The sequence below is a fragment of the Haliotis rufescens genome, unplaced genomic scaffold, assembly GCF_023055435.1.
Source record: "Haliotis rufescens isolate VD_foot unplaced genomic scaffold, xgHalRufe1.0.p SCAF_10, whole genome shotgun sequence".
Taxonomy (NCBI): Eukaryota; Metazoa; Mollusca; class Gastropoda; order Lepetellida; family Haliotidae; genus Haliotis; species Haliotis rufescens.
The window spans coordinates 22,665,141-22,692,753 of record NW_025963780.1 but is presented as its reverse complement, the minus strand read 5'-3'; the positions used below and the strand labels follow the sequence as shown (position 1 = coordinate 22,692,753).

The window sequence follows — 27,613 nt, the reverse complement described above, 5'->3', positions numbered from 1 at the left end:
AAAGGTGGGACAGTTAGATTTAATCATTTTGAATCAGAGTTACTGATCTTACTGTGGTGTGAGTGAGTGAGTTGGGTTTAAGTGTCAGCTTAATGTGGGAGGAAAGCCCGAAGTGATGCAGGTCTCAGGCGTTTACCATTTCGGTGAAACCCACGAGCACGGGTATGGTGCTGACAAACCTAGAAACATAATCGGGGCAAACCGGGATTCGAACCCACAATCATAGGTTTCTGGCTTGCCCAAAGGACGCAACTCTGCACAGCGAATTGCAGCGCCCTACATGACTGGGCCACCCGTGCCCCCGATGTTACTGTGGAAAGAAGGGAGAAAATAGTCTCATAAACATGTCTGTGTAGTTATGTAAGAAGTCCAGTCCCTCACTGCACCAGACAGGCAAACAACAAGTACCATCTTTTAATGTCTATTGGTATGACGCTGCCGGATATCGAACCCCCGACCTTCCGCTCTCCGCGCGGACACTCTACCACTAGACCACGAAGGCGGTACCCCAGTCAAGACATGACCCTATGGTAAGGGGGTGTTTGATAGGGGTGCTCACTTCCAAGGAAAGAGGATCAAAGGGCTAAGTATGAGAAACTCCCAGCTGTTACCAAGTCGTTACCTGCATGAGCTAGTGCTGAATGGACCGCATGAGGCGTAATTTACGAGTATCAGTTGAGGTGACGAATACCTAGTTACCATAACAACACCATACAGGTATAAAGCCACACGACCTGCATATATGCTTACTCACATTCGACATTTCGATTCTTGTGAAGTATCAAGATCAGTGTCACTGTGGTAAAATAAATAAAAAGCATTTTTGCCACACAAAGAGTGGACCGAGAGGGAGAGGTCACCTGATCAGTGGGCTGCTCTGGTTCTTCTGTTGCCACCAAACTTTGAAATAAGTTAATACTGTCAATATGACCTGTCTGTGAAGAATCATTGTTGTTGGGGTAATAGATAGCGTCAATTTCGAAGGGAGGTTATCCCGATATATTCGCTATTTTGGAGTACCACTAAAAAATATGATGACCAAAGACCTTAAACTGGTTTCACAGTTCGCTCATGCGCCTTTACGCGCCTAAGGAGGCAAGAGACCAGTCAGCATTTACCAGTGGAATTTAGTGAACCTCAAATGAAAACGTGGCTATTAATTTCTGATAAAATACTCCTTACGTTTCCAACGTTTCTCCAAACTGAATCTAGATATTTTGAGGCCATCGACGAGTTTGTCTTTGAATATGGCACCACAGCTAAAGAGACTGTGCATTGCTGCGTTTTTTACTGAAGCCTAATATCTTTTATATTTTAAGGATATACACTACCTGAGTAGAGTGTTTATCTTTATAGTTCCGGGTTAGAATACGTCTCAGCAATCCACGCTTCTATTGTCGTAAGAGGACTATATATGCTTGTCGTATGAGGCGACTAACGGGTTCGGGTGGTCAGGCTCGCTGACTTGATTGATGCTTGTCATCGTAGATCGATGCTCACGATGTCAATCACTTGATTGTGTGGTCCAGACCGCAACCATATACAATGTAGCTGGAATATAACTTCGTGCGGCGTTAAACAACAAACAAACAAAATAAGTAAAGAGATCTTTGTTAATCCGGATTTGTTAAGCTTTCATCTTTTGCTTTTCCCAAGCAAGTCGACTCACGTGGAAATTAGGTGAATTGTGAAGTTGTGAAACTCTGGTCAAACAAGACAACTGAAATGGTACATTTTGAGAACAGTGTGATCCAAAATTAAGGGACTGTTTCAATCTGTTTGCTTTTCCAAACGTTTTTTTAGCACCATATAATATATTATATACTGATGTCTATTTGCGGCGATATTTTGATGCTTTGCAGTCTCTTACTCGCTCATGAGTGTAATTCGATTGGACGGCTAATTTTTTAACATCCGGTCATTCGAATCCGGCTCAAAACGAAGCAGTGGTGAATAAATATGAGGTTAAAATGAAAATCTGTTGCGTTCCCAACAGTGTGAGGTGAGGTAAAATTGGGGTTAACGTCCCGTCCAAGATTATTGCACTTATAAAGCGACGTGCATGTACGTGTGTGTGTTTGTGTGGCTGCCTGTACTATTCCGGACTGATGGCGAGTTATAGTGCTAGCCCACTGAGATACCATGCCGCAGTTTAACATGAATACCCCACTCCGACACAGTATACTGACTCGGAGCCGACCAGTTCTTGTTTTAGCCCCTTAATGCCGAGCGCCAGGCAGGGTAACAACAAGTACCATCTTTTAACGTCTTTTGGTATGACGCGGCCGGGGATCGAACCCCGGACCTTGCGCTCTCCGGGCGGACGCTCTACCACTAGACCACTGACGGAGGCGGTCGTTCCAAACAATGACAGAAGAAATGAATTTGTCCAGAGGTTTTGCTTTGCATGCTGGAAAATTCTTCCAAGAGAACCTATGGCTTGCCGGCATCCCACGACTATAGGTTCGAATCCTGGATTCGCTCTGAGTATGATTCTTGGTTTGTCAGCACCATACCCGTGCTCGTGGGTTTCACTAAAGTTCTTAACATCGAAGACCTGCATCACTTCAGGACTTGCTCCCATACAAAGCTGTCAAACGGAGAGACTGGCAAATGCGGCGTTCGACCCAATTCACTCACTCATACAAGTGATTTACACCTAAGCTGTTTGAACAAAGCTATGAAGAAGCACACACAAGTTTAGCTTTCACTGTAGGATTTTATTACATTTCACTGGTACGTGTTTATAACAGGCGCGATACACATCAGCTGATGACGAAGGTTACTCACTGGTACATAGCGAGAGGAGGGCTACGTGTGAACAGACGGAAATTATGAATAACTTTACTGTGACACAATCTTGAGTAGATAGCACATGTACAGACACTGACACTGACTATTGCTACAGTATAACTAAATGCTTGTCTGATATAAAAAGTGCATTTGTTAGGCGTTGTTTTCCACACTTATTAACCTATACTTCCCGAGGCAAGAGAGTTAACTGACTATAAAAGTCCAGTTTCCACCCTTGCCGAACTAGGCTGGTATTGTGGAGTTAATTTTGGCTGGACTAACGAGTCTATGCATAGTCCAATCAAAATCGCGCACCGAAATTGAAATCCGGTTCGTAAACTGTCAAGCAGATTTCGGTCGATTGCAGGATTTGCAAAGCATGTGCACCACCAACTCGTCAGCAGATATTTTCCAAATCTTCTCATGTTTTTAATCAAGGTGCACACGTGATTTGATGCATTTCGCGATGTAAGACCCGTTTTATCACAATATAGATCTTGATTATCGATCAGATCGTCCTGACCGGGCGCAACCATTTTGTGTGAAGCAAACGCAAGTGATACGAGAGGTGGAATCTGATTGGTCTTAGGAGAGGCTTAGAAGGGACATAACTGGTAATAGCCACTGGTGGCGCTACGATCGAGCCCAGTAATGTCGGGCTTGTTCGGCAAGGGTGGAAACTGGACTTTTAAAGTCAGTTAACGGTTTTGCCTCGGGAAGATGTACTTACCCCTTACTTATGCTCCTAAGCAACCTAAGGGGGTGGCTGATTGTTCTGAACCCAACTACGAACGATGTGTAATACACCCTTAACAAATATCAAGAACAATACTTATATGCTTACAGATACATTTGAAACAAAGTACACAACTAGGCAGCAGTTTTATGCGTGCATCATAGTGACTAAGTATTCTCTGTTGAAGAAAAAATGGGCATTACATGTCGGTGATGCAACAGGGCATGAGTGACCAAGGGGGTGTTTGGTAGCTGTGCAGTTGCGCCGTGTCAGGTCCCGACCATCCTGGGTTCGAATCTAAATTTCACTCTTGTTCTGTCAGCACCATACCAATGATTGTGAGTTCCCCATATTGGCAAACGTGCAGGCCTGTGTCATTTTCCTGTTACATTAATCCGACACGCAGTATATATTTTTGTTATTTGGCAGTGTAAACAGTGCTAATAAATGATTGTAACTGTATTAATTGTTTCTGTTGAGATTCTGGAGTTCATTGCATTGTATTTAGACAATGATTAGTTGTCAGGAATGAAGTACCATTTAATGATAGCAGTGGAGAGAAAGTTACTATATTTAGACGCTAGAGTGATGTGTAAGCGTAATAGAAACATAGACTATTCTGTGATGTTCTAATGACACTCGTCACGATATGGCTGAAATATTGCCAATGTGACGCAAAGCATAAACTCACTCACTCACTCACTCTAATGACACTGGACTGGTCTAACACTGTGTGGAAAGTGATGGAAGCTAGTTAGACGATATAAGTGGAGCGGGTACGTGCCTGTTTCATCTCTCATTTCATCTGACATCACATCAAGACCAGCTTTCGTGTGAAGATCACATTTCATCTGACATCACATCAAGACCAGCTTTCGTGTGAAGATCACTTTTCACCCTGATGTTCAGCCCAGGCCTATCTCGGAAGCTTGGCCACTGTTGCGGCGAGGTGATAATTATTCTTGTCATTGTCATTTGCATTGCTCTCACATTTTATACTGCCATTGAATATTGTACTACCAATCTATTGTGTACTGCCATTGTAATTGCCGTGCAGTAATTTGTATTGATTTGTAAGCCAAGTTAATTTTGGAATACAATTGTTGAATGTATGCCATTTGTTGTTTCTTTGGTGCTTCACACTAAATAGTTATTGGTACAAATTTCTGGATTACCGTATTGTTTCAATTTGGAAATCGACTCGTAACACTGTTTAAAGATGTATTGAACTCAACTCACTCACTCGGTTGTGCAACTTGAAAATCACGACTGTCGTTTCGGTTTGATCATAATCCATTTTCCAGCAGTACCAGGACAGAACTAATCTTTGACTGACTGAGGGCCACAAGATTTCGAATTGATCTTCGCTTGTGGTGTAGCAAACAGGCTTCAGGGACTGTATGCACATATTCATCTTAGTGCTACAAGTTTGGTAAGGCTATGTTAAAAGACAGAATATTGTAGGTGGAACTAACTCTCTATCAAACATGTTGAGACAGATGCAAAGAAATGGGCTGGAACCCATAGCTATCTCCCAGTGATGAGTCTCAATGGTCCATATAGATGATGATATAAACGTTATGTGTAATCTCAGCACGGAACGCGCTGCTGTATTATTTGTCAAGGCGTCTGATAAGAAACAAAAGTCGTGTGTTATGTAACAAAAGATAAAACAAAGGAGCTAGAAAGACAGTATTTAATAGGTGGTGATCGCTTTAATGATCACATAATGAAAGATAAAACCTTGTCCGAAAGGGCCAAAATATGCAACTCAAAATATACGTTTCTAAATATACGTTTCTTTATGATACAAATCCAAAAGCAAATAATGGCCGAAAGGTAAAATATAAAAAAAGGGCCGAAATGTCGAAAAATGTCAAACGCACATGGTGGTTAATTATTATGTGACACACGGTCCAAAAGGTAGCAAGATGTCACTCTAAGCGTCCATCTTGACACGGAACACTCTCCTCAAGAATCCAGACACACGTGACAGGAAGACTCGAACTGAGGACTGGGTTGGGGTGTCGTCATCATGGAGGTCGATATCGACGAAGTGAGGGGCATCACGGAGGACGGAGGCAGAGAGAGGGGCTGGGGTGGAGGTGGGAGGGGCGGGCAGCACGGACAGGGGTTCAAGGATGGTCATATATCTTCCAGTAGGACGCTGACAGGGAGGGAGAGAAGGACATGTAGGGAGTGACAGAAGATGGAAGTAGAGAAAGAGATTAGTTGTTAAATTGATTGATTAAGAGATAATAATGTTAGAAGAACCTCAGGGATTAGGAAACGTGGTTAGTACTGCACATATATACCATAATAGTTTCCAAATCAATAATGTATGTGTTGGTTTGGCGTTACTACGTATGCAACAGATTAATTGGTTAAGCTGATACACTCGTGAAACAAAAGACACACTCTCAGTTTTACAATAACTTTAGTACATTACTGATTCCCTAAAACACGCACTTGGCGAGGAGGGGCCCAGATGTCAAAGTTCAAGGGGAACCTGATCACGAGGTCAGCAGCTGTCAGGAAAGAAGGAATGGGAGTCTTAAATAAGGATAATTGACACAGGATCAACTGGACAGTATACAGGAGGTCGAAAACGTTTTACCGTGATCCCGTTGATCCTGATGATTACGGGTCACGTCAGAACGACCTTTCGCGAATTTTGACCGACTAATGAAATGACTGACCAGAAATCGACATTAGCCAATCAGAAGGCAGCTTTCTCGTTCTTTACGTCACGAGTTTCAAACTGGCGACTACGCTTCGAAACATATTTTGACGTATTCTCGATTACATTCGAAGAACATTCTGGAATGGCTTATAGATGGCCTAGCTTCTATGGATATAATCATAACACCCGTAACTGTCGTTCGGAATACCCCGTGTTAAATATTTCGTGGTTGCATGATTAGAAAACACATTCCAACTGTCACTTTCATGATCTGGTAAGCGACGCTCTGATTGTTTGGATGAAAGGTCGTTCTGACATGACCCTTAATGGGATGTCCTCAGATCTTTGTTTAGCGATAGCGAGAACTAAGCTCTGATTTTAATGAGATTGCACTACACCTGTCAATTAACATTGCTAAAGGTTGGGATGAAAGCAGTGTATTGGTGTATACTGGACTAAAGTACTGTCATGTGTTCAGAAAGCAGTGATGTAATTGTAATTAGCTTTATTCAACAAAAGAAAACAGTCTATGTTTAGACATATAGAACTAAACAAGCTTAGTTCCATTTAGTTTTTTTATACACCTTTGCCAGTGAGCAGGGACAATGTCTGCCACTCGCCCAAACCATTCTGCACTTTCTCCAGTGTAATATATGATACAGGCCAGGCTTGTATGTAGTAGTTTTAATAACTTAAATGTGGTCTGTGTTTGGTGATGCTCAGCAGAATAACTTGTTCTGCCCCTGGTGAGTACAACTTTCGAGTGGTCATACTTTGTACATTTTCAGAATAAGACATGTGAAACATGTGAACATTCGTACAGTTGTTTTAGACATCGATTGCTTATCCCAATGTTCTATAGGAGCTGTTACGATATTAAAACCGTGGCTGGTGGCCCCTTCTGGGTCAGATAGTTGGAAATATTCCCAGAGCTCCAGATAAGCTGCGTATCTGCGTAAAATACGCATCAGAAATACTCAAATACGCAACGAACATTACAGATACACTACAAAAATAAAACTTGTGCGTATCATCACAATATTGTGAAGTAACCCTGCGTATTCGATTCGCAAATTGGCAACTTATTTTGAAATTATAAACGGGCATTCCCTCAACCTTGCCAAATTCCACGATGACAGTTACATCATGATCATTTGCCATCACACTTTCTTGTGGAAGTATCGTGGTATTTTTGAGTCCTACAAAGCTCTCGAACCCACAAGACACCAGGTTTCAGGGACTAGATGAATGGTGTTTTTAGATATTTAACTTAAATACCCACATGTGCAAAAACTAGTGGGTAACAGAAATTTGAATACTCAGATAGAATTACTGATACCCAATGATTTTAAAATGCATGGGCAAAATACCCACAACACCAAAAGCTTATCTGGAGCTCTGAATAATTCTGATCTATATGGTTTTAAAGGTTCCTTTCTCACTAAGAGAACCCCATGCTTATAATAGACAAAGGGGGAACTTTCTTCAGATCTAAGTTACTCCTAAGATATCAAAAATCGTAGTTAGAAGACACACCAATTTCAGATCTTTCAAAGAATGATATCCTTGAGTAACATTTAGATCTAGTCACAGAAATAAACAATAAATCTTATTTGAAAAAATATCATTACAAAATAAACAATAAAATCCATATGGATCCCAGAACAATGCTTAATTTCAGGAGCTGGGGCAATCGATTGTGTATACGTTTTGAACAATTATTAAAATAGTAGAAACCAACATCCATTACCTTGCTATAGAATATGTTCGCCACTATTTTCATTCAAGGATCCTAGGGCTAGGGACAGAGTTCGTGACCACCCACACTAACCCTAACACAACTAAGATCGAATATACTAAATTATTTTTCTTGAGATTGGGATATATCGAGTTTTTATGATACTATTGATCACTTATTGGTTGGCGAATCGATTCTATTACAGCGCCATACAGCACTGGAAAACCAATACCTCATTGATTAAAGGCATACAAGATATATCTAAGGTCGAAAATAAGCTGACAGAAAACTAACTTTTCCAAAAATCTGGGAGCAAACCACAATATTCACAAAAAGGCCTAGATCCACAAAAGTAACTGTTAATATAACTAAACCCTTTTGAATTGGAAAGGGAATCAATGTTTGTGTTTGTTGTTTTACGCCGCACTCAGCAATATTTCAGCTATATGACGGTGGTCTGTAAATAATCGAGTCTGGACAAGACAATCCAGTGATTGACGTCATGAGTATCGATCCACGCAATTGGGATACGATGACATGCATCAACCAAGTCAGCGAGCCTGACCACCCGATCCCGTTAGTCGCCTCTTACGACAAGCATAGTCGCCTTTTACGGCAAGTTGCGCTGGGCTGTCCTATTGTTTTATCAACTCCATTCCAGAATTAATCAGTGAATCCAAATTTAAATCTGAGGGTAGGCAACGACCACTGGACCATTTATCTCCTAGAAAATTATCAGCCTCAGATCATCAGTTCTGACAAAACAGACGATCCGTTTAGAATATTAATTGACAAGTTAAATCTAATAAAACGATAAACATGAATGTGTCGTTAAGAAACATTCCAAAAAGGTTGACAAAGGTCTCAATGCAAGTTAACGTGAAAAGATCTGAACACAAGTGAATATTTGATGGCAAAAAATATAATACACACTGCACACCTTTACAGAAAGTTGTACAGTTCTTATTTACTGCTCTGTATTTAAATGTTGGAACAGACGGACGGACGGACACACGCTCAGGCGTGAAGGCGTTAGAGAAAGAATTCAAATGGCCATTTATTTAATGCCGTACGTTTGAAAGAGCTGTTTACCAATCAATGAATACCAAAAACTAGATCTCATATACATAGATTTCATCTATAATGATTAAACAACATTATCCTTCATATCAATAAATGGACAACAGTCATTTCAGCAGCAGAAAAGACGTTAAAAAGATGCATATTTGTGAATTTTGAAAATTGCAAATGGCGGCCATGTCATCACCACCGATACTGCTGTCAAATTACTGCCATTTTCAGTACTAATTTACGTACTAAACACTTTTAAATACAATTACCGCCTTCTTAAATACCTTGCATATGCAGCCTAGTAAACATCTTGTCAGTAGAAATACTCGAAACGACGCTGTAGTCAACGAATTGCAGAGCGATAGCGAGCAAGAGCGATAGTGAATCTGTTAGAAACAGAGGGGACGTTGGCCACAACAACGGTAACTACGTTACGGAGAACATGTCAAAACGAGGCGTCATCGTCCATTTCCGGCAAGACCAAACGGCCAGCTTTAACTGCACGTCATGGGGCTAAACACTCCGGACTCGATGTTTCAAACGCCAAAAATATAATAGTTCACCACGCCTCTGTTCGTTGTTAGCCCCAATAATCACTTTCCAAATCCGTGCTAATATTACTACCAATAAGTATGATTAAGCATTCATTTTCAGTCAGGAATACTGACGTTTATAGCAAAATTTATCGCTATTTCCTAACTTTACCACAGAAACAACAGAAGTGGCAATCTTTAAGTTAGGGTCTGGGGTATGACTGGCAGTTCAATGTCGGGTTTATATGCAACTTACATGATGGCGAAATACAGGAAGATGCCAGCACCTGAGGACGGAGCCATTTGTTGCCACATTCAGTGGAGACATTCCATGGACACTCGGGAAATTTAAAGACTTCACTTTCGGCGCAATAGCAAACGACTCAACAAAACGAAGAAGATGCTGGTGTGGCGGCCGTTGTCATGGTTTCCGTCGGTGATAAAAAGAAGTGCAGTTTCAGTGTTTTGAGCCCGAGTATGAACTGGCTAACTGGCTATTCAATTGCTGGTAGAGACCGTTCATGTTAAATGGGAACTATTTGCTGGTGTGTCGCACGTGATGTGCGTTTACGATTACCGGGACTGCTGCACATATTGTTGCGGAAGGACAGCCAGCGAAATTCTCTAGGAAATCTCCACTCATACACCCGCGAAAATAGTGTGACAAGAGTGGTCTCCCTTTGTTCATTGGTCTAGAAAATGCTGTCAAAGGGGCCGGTCCATCCATTCCCACCACATGCACGTGCAGTAAAAGCTTAATGACCGGCTTGTTAAGTAGGTTTGTTTGCTTGTTTTCATTTGCACATTGTGTGATTAAGGAATTAACGCCGGGTCTACAGCATATTCCCAGCTATGTCCCCGGCTCATCCAAGTCTGGAAACCCGGCGTTTAATTGTAGGGCAATGTACTTGATAATCTGGTCGTAATGACCTGTTGTGACATTCAGCATTGTTGAATCGCCGCACTAAGCTATATACAACCCACGCTTGTCGTCAGGAGCGACGAACGGGATCGGGTGGTCAGAGTTGGTCACTTGGTTGATGCATCCCATCATATCCAAATTGCGTAGGTCGATGCCCATGATGTCAGTCACTGGATTGTCTGGTCCAGACTTGATTATTTCCAACAACCGTCATATAGCTGGAATATTGCTGAGTGCGGCGTAAAACAGCAGACAAACAAACAAACAAACAAGTAAATCTTTCGCGAGCTTTGACCGACCACTGAAACGGATGACAAGAAGTCGATATCAGCCAATGGGAAAGCAGCTTTCTCGAGCTTTATGGCACTCGTTTCAACCTGGCGACTTCCATTTCACACTACGCTTGAAAAATATGTTGACACAGTTCTCGATTAAAATTTTGAAAACTGAACAAACCAACATTCCGGAATGTCTAATATATGGTTGCGATTGTATGGCAGTACTTCCCACGTACTGTGCCTCCTCCGTTCAATTGTTTATCCCACGGAAGCGAGAGACAGACGATAACTGACAGAATCAGTCGTACGGGCCGTTACTGTCGTTCGGAATACCCCGTTTTAACGTTTTCGAGGTTGCATGGTTAGAAAACACATTCCGACTGTCACTTTCATGATCTGGTAAGCGACGCTTTGATTGGTCGGATGAAAGGTCGTTCTGACGTGACCGGTAATGGGATGTCCTCAGATCTTTGTTTAGCGATAGCCAGAACTAAATTTAAGATCTGATTTCAATGAGATTGGTTTTGATGCACCGCATCACTATTTTCTTGTTAGAATAGTTGTTGGTTATCCAGTTTTACCGTCGACAACTGAAAAATATAACAGGAAGGGATGGGAAAAAATAAACTGACACGTGAGTCGCCAAATAATACATATTCTTAGAATATTTCTGTTCAGTGTTAACATTTTAGTGGGTTTCTTGGTGTGTTTTTATTTTGCCTAAATCAGGAAGTCCTTGATCTACAGTAGAACGTTGTTTTGAAAAAACCCAAACCCAAACAAACAAGAATATAACATACTAACGGTTATAACGAACTATTTCAAACGTCCCGACTTTTTTCTTTTTCGGAAGAGAGTTCATGGATGTTTGTTTGTTTGTTTGTTGTTTGGATGTCAACTTCTTTGATACATCTTCCCGAGGCAAGAGTTTGTTTGTTTGTTGTTTAACGCCGCTCTCAGCAATATTCCAGCTATATGACGGCGGTCTGTAAATAATCGAGTCTGGACCAGAAATCCAGTGCTTAATATCATGAGCATCTATCCACGCAATTGGGATCGATGACATGCATCAACCAAGTCAGCGAGCCTGACCACCCGATCCCGTTAGTCGCCTTTACGACAAGCATAGTCGCCTTTCACGGCAAGCATAGGTTGCTGAAGATCTATTCTTCCCCGGATCTTCACGGGTCTCCCAAGGCAAGAGAGTTAACTGGCTATGAATATGTCATAGTGGTCATTTTCTATCATTACCAAGTGAGATAAAAATGTATGTATATATTTTCACAGAACATAAATTACAAAGAATATCCTTTGTTTTTCTGAACAATTTGTAGTTCACCAAATACAATGCCAATGATGCTGAATCACTTCTTACGCTTGTTGTAAAATAAATGGCGACACTTGGACCCGTGTAAAGGGCACAGGTCACAAATCAGATGAAGTAGTTGGAGAGCAGTTAGTTGGGGGACGTCTTCGGCAGCTTCACACCAAATATTTTCTTATAGTCAAGTGCTAGTGCTAGCAGTGAATGGGTACCCGGTAAATGAGATGGACTGTTAATTTTCTAGCGCAGCTTGGGTTGTATACTCCACAGGGAGCTGAGAATGAAAAATCTATTTGACACTGATATTTTGACCAGGGTAATAATGTAGTGTTTTGAGATTGCTTTAGGAAGTGGGTTTGGCACATTAAGTATTAGCTAAAGTTTAACTTGTTATATTACAGTGTATTTTATTGTTAAACAATGATTGTAACTGTATTACATTGTTTCTGTTCAGATTCCGTAGAAGCTCATTGCATTGTATTTGGACAGTGATAAGTTGTTAGGAATGTAGTACAGTTTATGCAGTTTTGAGGAAGTTACTTTATTTAGATGCAATGTGTTGTGACGGCATTGTGTGGAAATTTCCAGTAGCTGGTAAGACTGTATATAAGAGGACAATCTCTCTCACACATTTCATTACATCAAGACCAGCTTTCGTGTGATGATCACTCATCACCCCTGTTTCCCTGCCTTGGCCTTTCTCGGAAGCCTGACCACTGTAGCTGTGAATATATTATTATCACTGACTTTTGCTATCACCACTGTATTTTTGTATTTGATATTGACCACTGCCATCATATTATATACTGTCACTGAATATTGTACTACCACTCTATTATGTACTGCCATTGTAATTGCTGTGCAGTAATTTGCACTGATTTATAAACCTAGTTAATTCTGTAATACACTGTTGATTGTTTACCACTTGCTGGTTGTTTGTTGGTTTCACACTAATTTTTTTAAGAACAGATTTCTGGGTTAACCTATTGTTTCCTTTTAGGAATCGACACGTAACAAAATATAGGTTTAGAGAACAATGTCAATGTCAAAATGAAGTATACCATTCTAATTTCTTTCTTTTTTCCACATTTAGTTTCACATACTTGTCAAAATGGTAATAATGCTATTGCAGAAAGTACACGTATAGTAAGTACATGCACTGCCTACATCAACCTGTCATGCACCGGACAGTCCACTTTATCTCACTGCCACTGCCTTTTTGATAAACGTTAGCCTGCATCACCTTCTTGATTAACTAACATCAGTACCGTACATTCCATGAGATTCATCATCTTCATCACTATTTATGTATGACTCCTGACATTCCGATTCACGTTCTACTGGGAGGCACATGAAATCTCTGAACCCCTGCCCCAACTGCCCGTCCCTCACACTCCACCCTGTGTGCACCTCTGTGTCCCTCTCCATCACTGACTCCATCCACGCCAATGACCCGTGAAGATCCAGGGAAGAATGGTCTTCAGCTACCCATGCTTACTGTAAAAGGCGACAATGCTTGTAAGAGGTGACTAACAGGATCGGGTGGTCAGGGTCGCTGACTTGGTTGATGCATGTCATCGTATCCCAATTGCCTAGATCGATGCTCATGATATCAATCACTGGAATGGGTGGTCCAGACTTGATTATTGACAGATCGCTGCATACAGCTGGAATATTGCTGAGTGTGGCGTTAATCAACAAACAAACACTGACTCCCACTCTGTGGAGGTTGATCTGAAGGAGGACTACACGCAACCCCAGTCAACTGTGAGAGCCATAATGTCTCCTGGGCATTCGTCACCACTGGCATATTTCCGTAACCTTTACATTCGGCTTGTCCCAGAAAGGGACGAGTTGGTCATGAATAGTTTCCTGGGGCCAGCTTTGTCAGTGGGTTCCATGCTCACAAGATGGACGCTTGATGTGGCATCTTATCTTTCAGTCAGTCCTTGTTTTAGCCCCACTTAATGCCGAGCGCCAGACAGGGTAACAACAAGTACCATCTTTTAACGTCTTTTGGTATGGGATCGAACCCCGGACCTTCCGCTCTCCAGTGGACGCTCTACCACTAGACCATGGAGGCGGTGTAGATATGATTGTGACATGGTAGGATTTGTATTTAATCTTTAATATTGAGTGTCATGTCTGTAGAGGTCAGAGCATGTCTAGGAAACAAACAAGGATAAAACGTTTTACAAAAACCTGAATGCTGACCTCATCATTTCACAAAGCCATAGTTTTCCGGGCTTTTCCCCATTTCTTACTACTATAACTCGGGTACTCGGGTCGGGTGGGTACTGAGTAGGAACCGGGTACCCACAGGACTATCCGGACCCGTGGTTAATCACGTGATATATTGTTTAATGCCAAAAATTATCTAGAACTATATGTTTACACTATAAGTGACTTATGCTTGCATTCCTCCTGACTTCATATGTTTGCATAAAGATAAAACTTCAGTCAACTTCAGTGTATGTATAACTAGATCGTTTTATACGTGTATCTAACTACATTTTGCCAGGGCTACAGCCAAACTATTCCATTGCGGACAATTGGACCTATCTCTTGAGACCAACAGCGGGTACCCGGGTAGTAAATTTGGACTCGTCCCAGCCCTAAGACTATGGGTAATAAATTTACAACCTACTTGCAACCCAATCTCATTAAAATCAGATCTTAGTTCTCGCGGTAATGAGATTGCTTGCAACCTGAACTACCAGATATCAAATGATCAATGTTAAACATCTCTTGCCAATAATAAGATTATTCATATATTTTGTGGTAATTTCTTGAAGCTTGAAACTTATTCTCTAAATCTTGCATTGCCTCCTGCAGACCAAATGTGTTCTCAAAGATGAAAATACACAAGAAATTTGTTTTATCATGTACTGATATACATTTATTCCAATTAACCACCTTCAGCATATGTGTCAATACATAATAATACAGGTAGTCTAGCAAGGTTCCATTGTATGATATTAGCTTCTGCATGTTACAATGTCGCCATGGTGACCATATCAAAAGTTGAGGTCAGTTCTTGAAGTCTTTATGATTGGTTTATCATTGTTTTGCCCAACAACTAACCAGTTTTCAAATAATTTTGAAAAAAAACTTGATATGACAGAAAAAAACTAAATTAGTGAGTGAGTGAGTATGGTTTTACGCCGCTTTTAGCAATATTCCAGCAATATCACGGCGGGGGACACCAGAAATGGGCTTCACACATTGTATCCATGTCGGGAATCGAACCCGGGTCCGGCATGACGAGCGAACACTTTAACCACTAGGCTACCCGACCGTCCCTACTAAATTAGTGAAATGAGCAAGCAAGTGCTGGAGCTGCGTGTGACAAGTCTTCAAGCTAGAACCCCAAATATTGAATTAAGTTAGGCACATGTAAATTTCAAAGGGCACACCTAACTTGTGATTGCCACGTCACTGTAGCTCACCAGGATATCTTTGTTTCATTTGCGTGAGTGAGTTGGGTTTAACGCTGCTTTTAACAGTATTCCAGTTATATCGCAGCGTGTCAGCTTAATGTGGATGGAAAGCCCGAAGTGATGCAGGTTTCGACGTTTACCACTTCGGTGAAACCCACAAACACGGGTATGGTGCTGACAAACCTAGAAACATAATCGGGGGACCAGGATTCGAACCTACAATCATAGGTTTCTAGTGTGCCTAAGGGACGCAACTCTGCACAGCGAATCACAGCGCCTCAGATGACTGGGCCACCCGTGCCAAATATTTAATATGAAAAAGTTGCTGAGAACAAACATATAACAAGCAGTGGTACGTAAATATGTACTACTGTACAACACTGTTGCAATACACAACAATTGAGTTTAGGCAAAGACGTATATAGATGTACGTCCGTGGTTAAGGTCATACAAAGTTACAACTCTTGTGTGAGCCTGTACCTTCTAAAGAGAATCTTTTCTAATGTCATACAATTAATTCACAAAAACAGTAAAATCCCAATGATTTTAACAAAATATGATGTCATTATTAGGTGAACCATACATGCTAAGGTGCTGCTTCCTCAGTCTGACAATCTAAGAGATGTTTCCAGAAGCAAAAAGCAGAAGCATTTTGAGGGAATTTAAAAGCATTACAGTACATCTTGAGCAGAAATGGAAAAGCAGTGGCCATAATAAGTGTTTTTCAATGTAGCGGCCGTGGTGGCCATATTGAAAATTTTATTCAAACCTCAAGATAAAAATTGTGTTGTCATTATTGGTGGGAACCAGCATAGGAAGATTCCGCTTCACTGGTCCAGTGGCTTCTGAGGAGATGATGTTTACAGTGTGAGGAAATGCCCTTTCAGAGGATTAAAGAGCATCTTCCAAAGTTCGAAGGTAGAATTTCAAACTATTGCTAAAAATGAAAGATATATCGTCAGCCCCACTACCAACTACACATATACCAAATATCAATAGATATTAAAACAAAATTACTGAGTGAAGGCCATTATAAGTTTCAGTGCAAAGGTCAAATCAAGCTCAAAATTGAATATAGTGTTAAAAAAGACCCTGCAATATACATGTTAAACCCCACTACTAACGATGCATATACTGAATGATTGAGCAATGACCTGCTGTACCTCTTGAACAAACTGGGGTGTAATAGCCGACTCATTATTTATGCGTGACCACGAGGTTAAACTCCAAAACGAGGCTATACCCGCAAGCTGTCAAAATGGCATCGGAGCATTGCTGTGTCCTCGAATGCGTTTCCGATGCATTAAATCTAACAGTTTTCATCGTTGTTCCGGTCGATTTATCTTTGCGGAAATGATGACTGGCAGCCATCCAACAAGTTAAAGGAAAGTTGTTCACCGTAAGAAATAATTTTCATTCATGTTTTTGCAAAACCGATGAGAGAATATCGCGTATCAACTAATGAATTTATCGCAGATTACATGACATTTCAGTCCAAAATACTCGTGCTTTTCTTGAATACAATATTGATTTCTTTCTCGTCACATAAATACTATATAAACAAACTGGGCTGTAATCATTGGTGGAAACACGTATGTGAAGTTTCAGCTTCATTGGTCCAGTGGTTTCTGATGAGACGCTGACAAACTCATGACTTTCGTTGTATTGCCACTGGCAGCAAAATCTGACTCTGAGTTTCACGCCTCTTGCTTTTTAAGTTATTAAGAAAAGGAATTTTAAATTTGCTTGTTTCAAGTCAAGGATGGCTACCTGGTGACCATACTGAAATCCCAATTTTGATGCTTTGAACAAACTTGATTCTCCCCTCCCTTAGAGGAACAAACATCCACACAAAACGGATGACTTGCAACAACATAAGCTCAGATGGCCTTGCAGGCCAGATGATCTAAAAATATAATTCTAACACTGGCTAAACTGTTTAGAATTGTGGTTCTGACTATAGCAGGTGCTAACTTATAAGCTTGTGCACAGCACAAATAATAAATAATGTTCATTTTTATCTGTGTGTCTGTTACTGATCATGCGAATACTGCTCGGTCACACACTCTGAATCAGGGGGTTCCTGCTTTATCTCGACGACTGAGGCCTCGCCATCGATTCCTTGACCTTTCACCCTTGACTGGGTTCTGTCTTCGACTTCAATGTCACTTTCACAACTCTCACTTCCTGTCTCATTACAAAAACTCTCTCCCTTGCCAACATGTTCTTCCTTGCCCATGCTTTCGTCTGCAGTACCTCTTCCTCCTTCCTCCGGGCATCTATTTTCGTCCTCACTTACAAGATCAACTTCCTTCCTTCCCTCTTCCTTTCCATCTTCCTGTTTGACTTCATCATCATCAGCTGCTGAAGCCTTCACTTCATCCATCTTGGCAACGCTCTCCTCTGTCATCATCATCTGAGCCATAATCATCCGAGCCATGTTCTCCTCGTTGATTTGATCTCGATGTACCCTCGTATGTGCATTAAGATTTCCAGCTGTCGTGCAACGACGATCACAGAATCTACACTTATATGGCTTTTCTCCTGTATGGGTGCGGACATGAAGACGAAGGGATGCTGGATCTGCAAAACACTTCGCACAGAAATCGCACATAAAAGGTCTCTCATCTGAATGGCAGATCAAGTGACGTTTCAGAGAGCTTGACTGGGCGAACTCTTTAAAACACTGGTCACATTTAAATGGCCTTTCCCCTGTGTGTACTCGAATATGTTCATGAATTTGCGCAAAGTGAACAAATGTTTTTCGACAGTGATTACATTGAAACTTGCGTTCTCCCTCGATTTCCGTCCAATGCTCGGATGGTTCATAAACAGCTTTAGGTCGCCCTCCCTTGTGGCGGTCCTTCACACTGCCTGTATCTCGCAACCGTTTCTCAAACCTCCAGATGACTGAGAAGGATACATCCATGATCCGAGAAATCTGTTGTCGGGATGTACCATTCTGTAGGAGAGCGCGGACCTTTTCTCTGTCATCCATGGAGAGTCTTCTCCTGCTTGCTTTGACGCCTGGTGTTTTCGATGGTTCTGGTAGCACAGAGAATGTTACCTCTGGTTCCTTCAGGAGGACTTCATGGCCTTCGTCTTCAGACATTGAATGGTCTGTGCTCATCTCTGAAACAGACAGGAATAGCAAAGCATTTTCAAGTCCAATATACAGTCAACTCCCGTTAATCTGACATGGCTGGTTGCATATGATTATGTCGGATTAACGAGTATATCGATAGTATGCGATATGGAGAACCTGTATCTGATTTTAATGAGATTGAGGTAATCTAAGCATGTGATTAATCCTGTTTTCTTTATCTAAAGCATTACTTGTTTATTGTTAAGCAAAGTTTATACTCTGCAGCTTTGTAATATGCAGCAACCAGCCGACTCGTCTCACATCAAAACACAGGCTGTGTACTCGCGGGCAGATGACCACAGAGTACGCTGATCACTGTGTCGGATTAACAAGACTGATTGATGAGTGATTTTGGTAATTTGTTGCAAATTAGCTGTGTCGGAGTCGGAGTGCAAGACTGTCCGATTAACGGGTCTAAATAGCGCTGATTGGTTCCCATCATTAGTGTCGAATAAAGCCGATTGTCGGATTAACGAGTGTCGGATTAACGAAACTTGACTGTATTCATCCAGGGGCATCTGGTAGTTAAGTTTTAAACTATCCCATCGGGTTCCAGTTCAACTTACGACCAGGATGAGTACAATTTAATAAGGGTGAAACGATACACCGATATTCCGATGCATCGCGAAACTTGACCCATGGTACGATATACGATAAACGTGGGCCCATTTATCGATATGCCACGATACGGAACGCAAATCTCAAGTACAGCTTTTCCTCGCTATTGTGCCTTTCAATAAACCGCTAACTTAGTTATAGCGCGCAGTAATGCATGGCTCCCCAAAACGTACTTACATTTCTGATAAGCTCAGGTTTTACACTGATAGATGTTTTTCCCCATCTCAAAAAACATTATCAGCTGATCATCGCAAGCAAATAACACCGGAAATACCAGTCAGCAAAACCGAACTGAAGTACGCAATTCAATACCATCATTATACCATCTTCCTATTACAACGTGTTCATTGTATATCTGGACATGTGTTTGTAATATATTTTATTAATTTTATTCAAACCTTCATTTAATATTGTTTTCATTAAGTTAGGTGAAATCGTGTGTGAAGAGATACAGCAACCAGTCAGATTATCGCTTTTGACGCATTGAAACGAACTTTAGTTGCTAAAGAATGGATACATATATTAAAAATGACATACTTTGACTCGTTAAAAGTCATATTTGTGGCAACTTGGCTAATATATTTCAACATAACATTTTCGCAATCGAAATACCTGTCGCGCGGGAAGTCCCTACGGTGACTGGTCAAATTGTTCCATACGTAAAAATATCCTGCAACAGCAATCACCAGTACCAAAATGCTACGCTTGTGGTTTTTATAATTTTAAATACATATAGAGTAAAAGCTGCAACTAAAGTAACATGAGATTGGAATATATTATTCCTGATAAAACAATAATTTCAGATACAATTCTTCGACCATTGCATACAAATTCATTTAAGTTCTATCACAGGTGAAGTACATTAATTATTTTCTGGTGTTTGAATTCTTTTTGGTCATCTAATAATGGGCACAGTTAGTGTGCAAACGCTTCATATATTTCAGGTAATTTGTTTTTGATGTGCAAATTAGACAAATACCCGGTAACTTACACATGTCTGTTTATGATTATACAATGCATACCTTGTGGTTCTTGTTTAATCGGACACCCATCTTCTCTCATCATACTGACTGTCTCCCTTTCCTTGCCTAAATACTGCTGTGAACCTTCATTGATCCCTGTGGATGCCATCTCATAGCCACTATTGTGCATCCCTTCTTCCCGGCCTACATGTGCAGCTGTGCCTTCTTCCTCCCTACCTACACTATCCATTCCATCTTCCTCCCTCAGTGCACTAATCACGCCTTCTTTCCTACCTACACATGCATTCATGCCTTCATCCTCATCATCTATGCCTTCATCCTCACTGCCTACAGCATCTTCCTCGTTGGCCATACTGTCTTCATCCCTCCCTTGTTTCATCCCCCATTCATTATCAAACATCACTTCCTTTCTTTCGGCCATCTTGATTTGAGTCAAATTCCCTTCTGTCATCCTGATGTGGGTCCTGCTCTCGTTGTCATATTGGTCTCGATGGACCCTCATGTGGGCATTGAGGTTCCCAGCTGTCGTGCAACGTCGGTCACAGAATCTACACTTGTACGGCTTTTCTCCTGTATGGGTGCGGACATGAAGGCGAAGGGACGCTGGATCCGCAAAACACTTCGCACAGAAATCGCACATAAATGGTCTCTCATCTGAGTGGCAGATCAAATGACGTTTCAGAGCGCTTGACTGGGCAAATCCTTTGAAACACTGGTCACATTTAAATGGTCTTTCCCCTGTGTGAACTCTTACATGTTCATGAATTTGTGAAAAGTGCACGAAAGTTTTTTGACAATGTGTACACTGATACTTCCTTTCTCCTCCAATTTCTATCCAGTGTTCGGTAGGGTCGCGTATCTTTTTAGGTCTACGTCCCTTGTGCCTGTCTTCAACTCCGCCTGTTTCTTTCAATCGTTTCTCAAACCTCCAAATCACTGAGGAAGAAACATTCATGTGCTTGGCAATCTGTCGCTGAGTTAAACCTTCTTGAAGGAGAGCCCTGATTTTCTCTCTACTGTCCATAGATAATTTCTTCCTGCTTGTTTTATCATTGGGTATTTTATTATCACTGGAGGTTTCCTTGTCTGCATCCTCTGTTTCCTGCAGCGTTTCATCTTCTGAGCACACTGCTTGGTCAGTGGCCATATCTGTAACAAAAGAAAGAAAATAGGTCCACACTTATTCATTTTATGATCTAGTGATCGATATTGTAAGCATCGATCCATAATATCAGGGTACGATGAACGAAATCAACCCTGACGACCTGATCCATTTGGTCGCCTCTCATGAACAGCACAGGTTGCTGGGGACCTATTCGAACACGAAATAACCATGGGGACTGGGTTAGTTCCAATAAAGAAAAAATGTCAAGCATTCTGTATCTTATCTGGTTTACAGTTTAAAACATCAAACAAAAGAGAGCTTAACAACATAGCACTTTGATAGGCAAATATTTTCTTCAAAAATAAAAAGAACAAAATTTAAAAAAATAATGATTGGAAAAAAGATATTATGTCTTCCAGGAATCTACTGATTGGAGTACATGGCATCCAGTGAAGAACGTATCTACTGATTGGCGTATCTACTGATTGGGGTAAATGGCATCCAGTGAAGAGAGTATCTACTGATTGGCGGAAATGGCATCCAGTGAAGAGAATATCTACTGATTGGGGTAAATGGCATCCAGTGAAGAGAGTATCTACTGATTGGAGGAAATGGCATCCAGTGAAGAGAATATCTACTGATTGGGGTAAATGGCATCAAGTGAAGAGAGTATCTACTGATTAGGGTATATGGCATCCAGTGAAGAGAGTATCTACTGATTAGGGTATATGGCATTCAGTGAAGAGAGTATCTACTGATTAGGGTATATGGCATCCAGTGAAGAGACTATCTACTGATTAGGGTATATGGCATCCATGGAAGAATGTATCTACTAATTGGGGGATATGGCATTCAGTGAAGAGACTATCTACTGATTAGGGTATATGGCATCCATGGAAGAACGTATCTACTAATTGGGGGATATGGCATCCATTGAAGAGACTATCTAGTGATTAGGGTATATGGCATCCAGGGAAGAGGATATCTACTGATTGGGGGATATGGCATCCAGTGAAGAGACTATCTACTGATTAGGGTATATGGCATCCATGGAAGAACGTATCTACTAATTGGGGGATATGGCATTCAGTGAAGAGAGTATCTACTGATTAGGGTATATGGCATCCAGTGAAAAGAGTATCAACTGACTGGGGGTATATGGTATCCATGGAAGAGGATAACTACTGATTAGGGTATATGGCATCCATGGAAGAGGATATCTACTGATTGGGGGATATGGCATCCAGTGAAGATAGTATCTACTGATTAGGGTATATGGCATCCATGGAAGAACGTATCTACTAATTGGGGGATATAGCATTCAGTGAAGAGAGTATCTACTGATTAGGGTATATGGCATCCATGGAAGAGGATATCTACTGATTGGGGGATATGGCATCAAGTGAAGATAGTATCTACTGATTAGGGTACATGGCTTCCAGTGAAGAGGATATCTACTGATTGGGGGATATTGCATCCAGTGAAGATAGTATCTACTGATTAGGGTATATGGCATCCATGGAAGAGAGTATCTACTAATTGGGGGATATGGCATTCAGTGGAGAGAGTATCAACTGACTGGGGGATATGGCATCCATGGATGAGGATATCTACTGATTAGGGTATATGGCATCAAGTGAAGATAGTATCTACTGATTAGGGTATATGGCATCCATGGAAGAACGTATCTACTAATTGGGGGATATGGCATCCACTGAAGATAGTATCTACTGATTAGGGTATATGGCATCCATGGAAGAGAGTATCTACTAATTGGGGGATGTGGCATTCAGTGAAGAGAGTATCTACTGATTAGGGTACATGGCATTCAGTGAGGATAGTATCTACTGATTAGGGTATATGGCATCCAGGGAAGAGAGTATCTACTGATTGGGAGCTGGGATATGTTGTGGACATATGAAATATTGACATTGATGAGAAAGAATTACAACACTTCTTAACACCTATTTGTAAATAAATATTGTTACATATTAAAATGTTGTATTATGTTATGTAGAATTTGTTTGTTGTTTAATTATGCAGTCAACAATATTAACAACTCATTGGCTGGATGCATAAGACACATGTAATGTTAGTAATTTGATAATTTGCACATTCCTATATGCAGGGGTCTGTGTATGATTGTAGATAGGAAGTGGCAAGTCAGGTAGCATGTGGGTACAAATGTTACTTACACAAGTAGATATATACAAGAAGCACTATGTGCCAGGTCAGCACAAAGTGGTAGTGGTTGTTTTGTTGGTGCCCCTGAGCACCTAGCCTAACCTTAGCTAGGCTGAGGGCGAGACTTTCCTATATTTGAAAGTAAATGTTCATTCAGACAATGGTTGTCCCAAATCGGTTGCTATGACAATACCATGACTTGGGTCAGACAACGGGCCTAACGCAGTGGTTGTTTTATGAGAAATGTATCAATGTCAGTAGAGTACGATGACATACAATCAGCCAAGTCACTGAGCCTGACTGCCCGATCCATTTACCGTAATCGCCTCTTATGACAAGCATAGGTTACTAGGGGCCTACCTTGACAACCAAACAGGGACGCAATGCACAAACATGCGTCACACTGCATCTCTAATGCAAAAACCCACATGAAATATCAGCTATACCAGAGACTTATTTTATGACTTGTGTATGACTTATGGTTTCTGGCTATACACAAATAAAAATATTATTAGTTACAACTTATGTACCCTCCTTCACATGGTTAATACATAAATTAATCTTTATATATGTGTACTGGCTAGCGACCAGTTATCGCCAAGGAGCAATTATCGCCTAACTCCCTGTTAAAACGCACACATGATCGCATCTCCATTTTACTATTGCTTGTTTTCATTAGAAAAGAGAACTATTTATCCAAAAATGATTAACAAAACAGGCTCTTGTGAGGAAATATTTGAAAAAAATCCCACCATTATCACCTTGCTCAAATACAACTTAAGAAAAGGCACATGGGCGGTCACGTGTCTAATTCACGCGAAAATATAAATCAAACAACATGACAATGAACTTTCAGTTATTTGCAATCTCATTAAAATCAAATCTTAGTTTTCACTACCACTAAACAAAGATCTGAGGACATCTCATTACAGGTCACGTCAGAATGACCTTTCGCAAATTTTGACCGACCAATGAAATGACTGACAAGAAATCAACATTAGCCAATCAGATGGCAGCTTTCTCGAGCATTACGACACTAGTTTCAAACTGGCGACTAAGCTTCGAAACATATTTTGACGTATTCTCGATTAAAAAATTAAAACTGATCAGAAGAACACTCTTAAATGGCTTATAGATGGCCTAGATTGTATGGATATAATCATAAAATCTGTAACTGTTGTTTGGAATACTGTCATAGCAACTGATTTACGACACCCATTGTCTGAAGAACATTTAATTGCAAAAGCTCATTACCCTGGAGCCATGACATCTTTATGCCTTGAAACACTTAATTGCTGTTATTTATAAGATGCTAATCCTATTTGTTAATCCCCATTTTTGTGTACATCGACCGCCTGTCATCCAGAACGAGATGTGCAAGTATGTCACTGATGATTTACTGTTTACATTTATATTTATTACTTACTAAATGTCAGGTGACCTTGGCTATATAAGCCTTAGTCCAGTGAGGAGAGAAAGAAAGGTCTTACCCTTAGCCTAGCTAGGTTTGGCTGGGTGCTCCAGACACCAAGACAACAACCACAACCACTATGTGCTGACCTGGCACAAAGTGTCTTTTGTATGTATATATCTACATGTATGAAGTAAAACTGTATATACCGCAAGTCATCGTCTCCAAGTTGTCACTTCCTACTGAGAACCATACGTAGGCCTCTTGCATATACGAGTATGCAAATTGTTCATTAATCAATGTCAGACCAACGCGTTGTTAATACCCTGTGTTAAATATTTTGTGTTTGCATAAATTAGAAAACACATTACGACTGTCACTTTCATGATCTAGTAAGCGACGCTCTGATTGGTTGGATGAAAGGTCGTTCTGACATGACCCTAAATGGTATGTCCTCAGATCTTTGTTTAGCGATAGCGAGAACAAAGATCTGATTTTAATGAGATTGAGTCATTTGTTGCTATCCCGAAAATACAATTCTGAAGCCTATTAGAGTTATATTTCCAAAACTGCATAACCTGTATATATCATGAAATCCATAGTACATAGTGTTAGGGATAAGCATGTGTAGATCGAATTTGGGGAATATTTTTTTGTCAGTTTGCAGACGATAAATTGATAATAGCATTTCTTAGTCATTTTAATAAAAAATACATGTAATTTGTATAACTGAAGCGGTGCTCGTGATCATGGGGCACGTGCTGTAAAGACGATGGCGATAACTGGTACAGTAAGTCCACTGGAAAGTTCTATTTCCACTGTTTTGTTTCCCTATCATATCATTATAACAGAAATGAACTGAATCTTATTTCCTGGACAGAAATAAGCACTCTTGCTCATAGTTTCACAAAAGTTAAAGTTATTAGTACAGTCAACAGAACACGGGATATGTCCGAATAACATGACAAAAATGGTGGTAACTGGTCGGTGAACAGTAAAGTTACAAATTCTTGTGATTCAATTATTCAGTTGAATTAGTGAATGTCAACAATAAAGTGAAGATTATTTGAGGCATGTATTGTATCATACTATGTGAATGAAAGTGTTTTTTAAATGTAAACACATTTCAGAGTTTAAAGTGAGTGAGTGAGTGAGTTGGGTTTAACGGCGCTTTTAACATTATTCCAGTTATATCACGGCGTGTCAGCTTAATCTCGGAGGAAAGCCCAGAGTGATGCAGGTCTTAGACGGTTACCACTTCGGTGAAACCCACGAGCACGGGTATGGTGCTGACAAACTTAGAAACAGAATCGGGCGAACCAGGATTCGAAACCACAATCATAGATTTCTGCCGTGCCCAAGGGACGCAACTCTGCACAACGAATCGCGGCGTCAGAGTTTAAACCATTACACATTACACTGCATGTGGATAAACAACATGTGCATCAAGGACTGATGTTTTGTGTGCATCACAACTGCTTGGGTTGAGTCGTGCACATGCATGTAGTGATGCCTACCTGTGGCCCAGAAGCCTAAGTTACCTTGCACAGATATCAAATGGAATAGGAGTGGGCGTGGCAGTTAATAAGTCTAACAACAGTCGTCTTGTGTCAGCAACTAAACAAAGCGTTGAAATTATTTGGTCACGCATGACATTTACTTAACTGGTTTCTTAACTCTGTGGCGCAGAACACGTTACAAAAAGCCAACAGGTACAGTGGTGTCTAATACGCATGTGCAACTTCGCTTGGCATTAAAATTTAGGTCGGCATGCTCCTACAGTGCGCCGAACCAGAGAGGAGAAAAGGTACTGCGTTATTTACTTCACTGTAATTACCATTTGATTGTTGTTAGATTAATATAAAATGACACTTTTACCATTCTACCCTGGAAGGGGGAATGTGGTGAGCCAATAGAATTCCTCCAATAATCGACACAGACCTGTTGAATATGATTCTGAACGTCAGTCCATCCATCTGAATATTTTTTCTAAGGGAGGTAAGCCTATTTTTCTTTGGAATACCACTAATGGCCGCGTTGAGGATTCACACGAATCCTTCACTCTGATCTTGTTCTTTATGTACGCGAAGTTAATATATATGTGATAGTCATACAAACGTATTTAGGAATATTTTCAACAACCTCCAATTATATCTAGAATATAGGATTTGTAAATATATGCCCTTGTTATGGGTCTTCGGACACTTAAGAAACATTCGTAGCTTTCACTCTAATCACCTGAATAACTGTAAAACATCTCATTCACTTATTAAAGACAACTTTCTCTAAAAACACAAGCCGTCATCTGAGTATTTACAATATTTGTGTGATGCTACATCCCCCGTTATAGCGCGAGTAATCGCGATAAACGTGGCCGTGCGAAAACCTATGATCCGAAGATATATTTGCATTCATATAAAATACACCTTTATGTTCCTTCAGAGAACAATTTGAAGTTCAAATATTTTACATGTAACTTCATTTTACGGGCATTTTAACTGCAACAAAAGATAATGTTATTTCAGCAATACAACTATGCTGCGAAATAGCTGTCTGTGTTAACTGTTAGATTTTTTTTCCATTTCTTTTCAATAATGCGGCAGGTTGCATTATAATTTGTTTAATTCTGCTTTAAAAAAAACTGTTCAA

General features: G+C 40.6%; 1 protein-coding gene across 1 annotated transcript in view; it reads right to left on the bottom strand.

Moving 5' to 3' along the window:
* The window catches only part of LOC124130841 (zinc finger protein 91-like), a 35,690-nt gene extending 8,743 nt beyond the window's left edge, over positions 1–26,947 (bottom strand). Inside the window, exons 1-4 of the mRNA XM_046493858.2 lie at positions 26,802–26,947; positions 20,304–21,413; positions 17,555–18,650; positions 861–900 (exon numbers count right to left, since the gene is read on the bottom strand). Of these exons, the coding sequence (XP_046349814.2) occupies positions 861–900; positions 17,555–18,650; positions 20,304–21,411 (2,244 nt within the window). The 5' untranslated portion in view covers positions 21,412–21,413; positions 26,802–26,947. The remainder of the gene's footprint in view (positions 1–860; positions 901–17,554; positions 18,651–20,303; positions 21,414–26,801) is intronic.
* Between the last annotated feature and the right edge of the window lie 666 nt (positions 26,948–27,613).